The 6,891-nt window shown below is 37.3% G+C and overlaps 1 protein-coding gene across 1 annotated transcript; it reads left to right on the top strand.

The window, feature by feature from the left end:
* The first annotated feature begins 5,520 nt into the window (after nucleotides 1-5,520).
* On the top strand, nucleotides 5,521-6,079 carry LOC128869239 (probable fatty acid-binding protein). The gene has a single exon (XM_054111773.1). The coding sequence runs from the start codon at nucleotides 5,571-5,573 to the stop codon at nucleotides 5,964-5,966; it is 396 nt and encodes a 131-aa protein (XP_053967748.1). The 5' UTR covers nucleotides 5,521-5,570; the 3' UTR covers nucleotides 5,967-6,079.
* The last annotated feature ends 812 nt before the right edge of the window (nucleotides 6,080-6,891 follow it).

Genomic DNA, 6,891 nt, shown 5'->3' with positions numbered 1-6,891 from the left:
CTAATTAACTATTTACCTGCTATCAGCGAACATAAAATAATTGTTTCGAAATTTACTCCTAGTATTGAAATGTCCGACACAGAACTTTTTTATAAGCTACTTGTGCTGTTTTCTGCAACTTTCTGTATGCTCATGCGCGCACTTGACGCACAGCATCTGCGGTTGTCGAGCATTTAGAAAGACATATTGATATACAGTGAGTCACAGTCAAAGTGAGCCACCAATTCCTTGAAGATATTTGTTTAAACAACTTTTGTAAATACTTTCAAACACCCATTATTTTTTGTCAACTTTATCAAGTGAGCATGCTTGTGTAATCTAACTGTGTTTTTTCTGTTTGTTTGCTGCCGAAGTAAGAGTAATAATGAAGAACAAAAACAAACGCACAAACTAACGTCACACTCAAAGTGAGCCGCCAAACATTGTTTCTTTTAAAATAACGGGATATGTATTTTTGGATATTAATTTTCGCTTGCATCTTATTCTTAATGTTTTAGTTGTTTATTATCAAGCGGGTTATAAAGATGGGTCGACAAACAAGGGTTGAAATTAGACAGTTAGTAATTAATCTTTTTAAAAAAGGAAAATCCCAAAGAAAAATTGCGGAATATGTGAATAAAAGTCGAGGAACTGTCCAGCACATCATAGGTACATCGCTTTACTAGAGGAGGAAGAGTAGGAAACAAGCAGAAAGAAAGCAAAAAAAGGCGTTTTCAGAAAGGGACGAGGCATTTATTTTGCGGGAAGTGAAGAAAAATCCTCATCTTAGTGCTCCGAAATTGACGAAGATGGTTGAGGAGCAGCTAAATATCCACGTTACCCCGAAACTGTAAGAAGAGTTCTCAGAAAGCATGGTTATAATGGTCGTACGGCCAGAAACAAGCCATTTATTAGCAGCAAAAATCGAAAAAAAGGTTGGAGTTTGCGCTGAAATATGTCTACAAGCATATGAGTTTCTGGCAAAAGGTTCATAACGGTATAATGCAACGTAGAGGCTATAATAATATTTTTGTAGGTTCTCTTTACAGACGAAAGTAAATTTAACTTATTTGGCTCTGACGGTAAGAAGATGGTATGGCGACAAAAAACACTGAGTTTCAGTCGAAAAACTCTAACTCCCAGTAGGAAGCATGGCGGTGGCTTCGTCATGGTTTGGGGCTGCATGGCAGGGGGTGGAACTGGAAATCTTCAACATATTCCAGGCATAATGGATAAATACGTTAATAATACGAAAAAATAGGGATCGAAGGCGACTTCTATTTTTACCAGCACAATGATCCTAAGCTCAAGTCGTTTGTTGCGCGGGAATATCTATTATATAACTGCCCCCACGTATTGGAAGTACCACCGCAGTCTCCAGATATAAATATAATTGAAAACTTATGGTTCCGTCTTGACCAAAACCTGCGGAAACATAGCATTTCTTCAAAACAAAGTCTTTTAGATGCCTTACAAGACGAGTGGCGTGCAATTCCTTCCACATATACCTGTCAGTTAGAATCAATGCTCCGACGTCTAAAAGCCGTTATTTCCGCCAAAGGTGGCCCAACAAAGTATTAATTTGTTACTTAAGTTCAGTTCAGCTAAGGTGGCTCACTTTCACTGTGAGATAGATTTGAGAATTATTCTAGTTCTTGTTAATTTTTTTATAATAAACAAAGAAAGTTCTTCATGTAATTCGATGAATTATTGAAGCTAATATTCAAACAATAAAAACACATAAACCTTTTTTCTAATCTGTGGTATTTTTAAACAAATTTCTACTAAATCTGATGACTAGGAAGTGTGGCTCACTTTGACTGTGACTCACTGTACATATGTATATTGATGCATACATATGCATGTACGGAGCCGCGGGCACTCCATTTGACAAAAATTCAAGATTTACCAAATATTGGCAAAAAATTTTACGCGAAATATTCCAATATTGACTGTTGTCGAATGTTCGAGAAAATTGGCATATGGGCGGCTCGTTTTATTAATGAAAGTGCTTGGCCCTTAGAACTAAGAGCTCGAATTTATCAATGAACTTTTTGATGATGAGATTTTGTTGCACAGTACAATAGTGGAAACTGTTCGGCGCCGCCGCAACTATTTTTGATTGTTCAGCACTATGACAACTAGAATGATGGCCGCTACGGCTACGCCTATGAATGCATTTTGTTCTTGTAGTCGCTAGGTATAGAATTTTAGCTTTGGCCGACATACGCATTTACAGGAATAAAGTGAGTGGCCCATGTGTGCGGTTGCAAAACAGAATTGTTTTAGTATTTGTTAGGCAGGAATTTGATCATTAGGATATTTACTCCCGAATTATTGCATGAAATATGGTGAGGCGAAGTGTTATAGTGCATATATATTTATAACTTTATTATTTGTAATATTTTTCCACAATACGCATATTTGTCCAAATGCATTTCCGCTAACGAAAATGCAACAGAAAGCAAAATAATAATATTAAATTTCTTAACTTTATGTAATTGTATTTTTTCCCCCAAAATATGTATATTTGTCCAAATGCATTTCCGCTAACGAAAATGCAATAGAAAGCAAAATAATTGTATTAAATTTCATAACTTTATTAATTGTATTCTTTTCCCACAATATGTGTCAATATGTAAATTTATTTGTCCAAGTGCATTTCCGCTAACTAAAATGCAACGGAAAACAAAATAATAGTATTTAAGAAAGTGTAAAATAAAGAAAGACAGTTCATTATTGATTCAACCTTAAACCCATGTGTTTTATTTTTTTTCGTTGTTCTCCGCTCCGGGAATAAACGTGGCGTAGTCGGTAGGATACCCGTGTATCCTTATGTAAATCACTCAGTTTCGAGGATATTGGATATTTTAATATCCCTAACGGGAACTTTAGTTAAAGTGACATTTTCGAATCCTTTAAAAGATTAAAGGAAATTATTTGTGAAAAGAAAAGAACTTTAATTAAAAGTGACATTTCCCAATCCTTTAAAAGATTAAAGGAAGCACAAATTTTTTGTAAAAAAAAAAAAAAAATTACTTTAGTTAAAGTGACATTTTCAAATCCTTTAAAAGATTAAAGGAAACACAAAATTTTAATTGAACTTCACAAAAAAAAAAAACAACAGAACAAGTTTGGAAAATTGTTCAATACAGTGTTCGATTTAACCATCGGAAAGTTACATTCTTTCAATTACATAAATCTGCACATATTTGTGCGTGTGCAAAGCGAACAACAACAAATAATAAAAAGTAAAACATTACCAAATTACCATTAAGTTTAACCATCGGAAAGTTACACACTTTCAATTACATAAATCTGCACATATTTGTGCGTGTGCAAAGTGAACAACAACAAATAATAAACAAAGAAAACATTACCAAATTACCATTAAGTTTAACCATCGGAACCTTGTCATGTCGGTCTCCTTGCCGCGGAGATGAGGCTTAAGTGGCGAGTTAACCCCATTCTATGGAGATTAACTTACCACGAACTAAGAGGGCAGCTCCATATAGGAATTGGGTATCCACTCAACCGCGGAACGGCGGAATTGGTGGCCACCCAAGTACTATGTGGAGAGTACCGTACCGACAACCTGACAGGAGGTATAAAATGCATTTAATCGCAATGTGGAGGTTAACAAAGGATCTCTCTGCACGAGGTAACCCACTTTCGGGAAATCCTCCCGTCGAGCAATCGACGGCTCGGGCATCGGATGTGCAGGCCCGAACCCCACATTCCCCTATGACCGGAACTGACACCCAGGGTTCCGGAGGAAGCGCACTAATAGTGGTGAAACATGGCACATTGGCTATGCCAATGGAGAGCCGAGTGAGTTTGAGCGATATACCGCCGTCGAAACGATCTCAAGCAACTGAACAAGTTGTGGAGGATGTGGAGATGGCGGACAATCTCTCAGTAGACTCAGACGAATCTCTGGTACCGAGTAAGTCTTTGACAACGGTTAAACCTAGTGTGAATCAGGTAAGTACCGGTAAAAAGACCGAAGTTATTGGAGAGTCGAACGCAGGTGTTGGTCTAACCGCAAGGCAGATCAAACGAAGAAGACAGAAGGCGAGGCAAGCCGAAGCACTAGCTAAGGCAAGGACTCAAGCTCCGTCAACTTCGACACCTGTAACGGAAACGGGAAAGCGTGGCAGAACAGAGGATTCCTCTGTAGCGCTGCGCTCTTCCGAGAACGAAACGGGGTCTGTGCCAACGACCGGGAAGAGGAGAAAGGCAAAGAAGAGGAAAGTCGAGAGACGGAATTTGGAAATGCCTGCATCCTCGACCCAATCCAAGGCAGACAAACCTTTGCCTGACAAGGCTAAGGGACCTCAAATGTCGAATGACACTCTTCCGTCAACGTCTGGCGAATCATTCGCGAGAATGGCAGCAAAGGCAATGACGGTGGAGATACAAACCGACAAACAAGATGGTCAACTGTCCAAAGGGCAACAAGACTATCTTGACAGCTATCTTTGGAAAGCTATCGGTGAGTCGAAAGACGCGCCGACTTTCGAGGGGAAAAGCGTGGTGGACGGCATCGTAAAGGTGCACTGTTCCAATGCTTTTTCCCGAGAATGGCTAGAAAAAGCGATAGCAAAGATTTCAGCCTGCGAAAACAGCAAGTTTATTCTTGTTGAGAGTAGCAAAGAAAGGCTGGTACGAGCGAGTGTCTGGATTCCGGGTCCTTCCTGTAATTCAGCAGAACTCCTCAGACGCATCCGTGTTCAGAATAAGGATCTTGACACGACTCTCTGGAGAGTATACTCGTGCACCAGGCAGAAATCCGCTACCACTTCGGAGGCGGGTTCCCACCTGGTACTGGGTATCGATCTTGGATCCCTCAAGGTTCTTAAGTCGAAGTACGGGTGCCGTCCTCACCTACATCTGGGGCGGATCCAGTTCCACGTCCAGGATAAGGTGGAGGACAAATGTAGAGTACCTCCACTTCACTTTCAAACTTCTTTCGAATTCTTAAAATATATTCTTAACACTCAAACTCAAATTATGTAAACCATGTCAATTCAATTTGCTCTACTTTAATGACATAATTCTTTTCAATTTCAATGACATAAACTCTTTGCCTTTTTTTGAAACCCGAAACATAAGTAAACACATGGCACACACCAAATACACTTTTTGTCACATGATACCCCACTCCAAAGCAAAGCCATAGCTCACTGTGAAGTAAGCTAACCCTGAACAAAATTTAAGTCAACCTAAGCAGAATTTCATTTGTATAGTATTTTTAAGTGTTTACAATTTTGTTATTGATTTTTATTTGTAACAATGTTTGATTGTAATTATATATATATATTTGATGACAAGGCGAAAAGAAAGTATAAAAATAAAGCCATTCTATCAGAAGGCAGCTCAGTCAGCTCAGTCGCTACCTGATAGTTGGAAGGCAGTTATTGCCCTAACTAAAAAAATAAATCTTTTATTTACAAAGGAATCTTTAGTCGGCAGGTTTGCCCTAAAATAATAGCACCTACACATTGACGATCCTGCTTCACATTACATGCATCACCTTTACATGGCGATCCTGCGGACGATCCTAAACGCTAAATAAATCATTAGTAAAAATGGCTGTCTGGGAAGGAAAGAAATACAAATTAGAAAAGAGTGAAAACTTCGACGAATACATGAAGGAATTGGGTGTCGGTATGGTTCTACGCAAAATGGGTAACAGTGTCAGCCCCACCGTTGAACTGAAGAAGGATGGTGATAATTACTCTTTCACCACTACATCAACCTTCAAGACAACTACGGTCTACTTCAAGCTGGGCGAGGAATTCGATGAAGAGACACTTGACAGTCGCAAAGTGAAGAGCGTCTTCACTCTGGTTGGCAACAAATTGGTGCAAGAACAGAAGGGTGACAAACCATCGACCATTATTCGTGAATTCACTGACTCCGAGCTAGTGACTACTCTCACCCTCAACGACGTGAAGTCCGTCAGAGTCTACAAGGCTGTATAAATGCCTCAGTGCACTACATGCGAAGTTCAAAACAACAGTAACAAAAAGCTAAAGTAATTTAAAATAAAAAATGCTACTTCTTGCGATAAACTAATGATTGAAAAACTAACTATCATACTGCATACATTTTACTTTATATAACTACATATACATATATATATATTTTGGATTGTGAATATCCCAATTTTGTTTATGACTGATTATTTGCTGATTAATGCATAAAATAATGTAATTAAAAGTATGAAGTTGTTATTAGGTAACAATTAACTATTTTTATGTGATTAGGCGGCTAATTAAAGTGAAATAATTCTCAATATTATTAACGACGCGCACCAAATTGTTCACACATGCTATGATAAATATTGTTGAACAGAGATTTTTCGTTAATGCATTTAAATATATTAACATTTAATTTAAAATTTTTATCATTGACAAATAGAATATTTAAGCACAAAACAGGCATAAGAACAAATGTGACTTTTTGCATTCAGTTAAATAAATATAAAATTGAATATTCGTGCGCCTTAATGAAAAAAAAAAAAAAAAAAAAGTGTAGAATTTATATCAACTTTAATAAAATGCACAATGGGGTTAAAAAAAAAACAATTTAAAATAAAATTTTTTTTTTTTTTCAAATTTTTAATGTAGATATTAATAAAACAAAAAATATATATCATACAATAAAATGCCGATGCATTATCACGAATAAAGATAGACTCAGACATACTAAAAAAAAAATGATACCAACGAATTGTGATGACAATAATAAAATGTTTGTAATAACAAGGGGAATGTCTGCCAAAAATAACACCAGGGTAGACAAGGAGAACTACAACTCTCATTCGAAGTCAGGCCAACTTCACATTTGGGAATGTACGTCAACAGCTGATATAAGAAATATAAAAAGATTAAAATTCGTATACGA

This window comes from Anastrepha ludens, chromosome X (genome assembly GCF_028408465.1).
Source record: "Anastrepha ludens isolate Willacy chromosome X, idAnaLude1.1, whole genome shotgun sequence".
Taxonomy (NCBI): Eukaryota; Metazoa; Arthropoda; class Insecta; order Diptera; family Tephritidae; genus Anastrepha; species Anastrepha ludens.
The sequence above is the reverse complement of the archived record's forward strand: the minus strand, read 5'-3'. Positions and strand labels throughout refer to the sequence as shown.

Excerpts from the sequence above, each read along its gene's own strand:
- LOC128869239 (XM_054111773.1), top strand. The coding sequence starts at position 5,571 with ATGGCTGTCTGGGAAGGAAAGAAATACAAATTAGAAAAGAGTGAAAAC.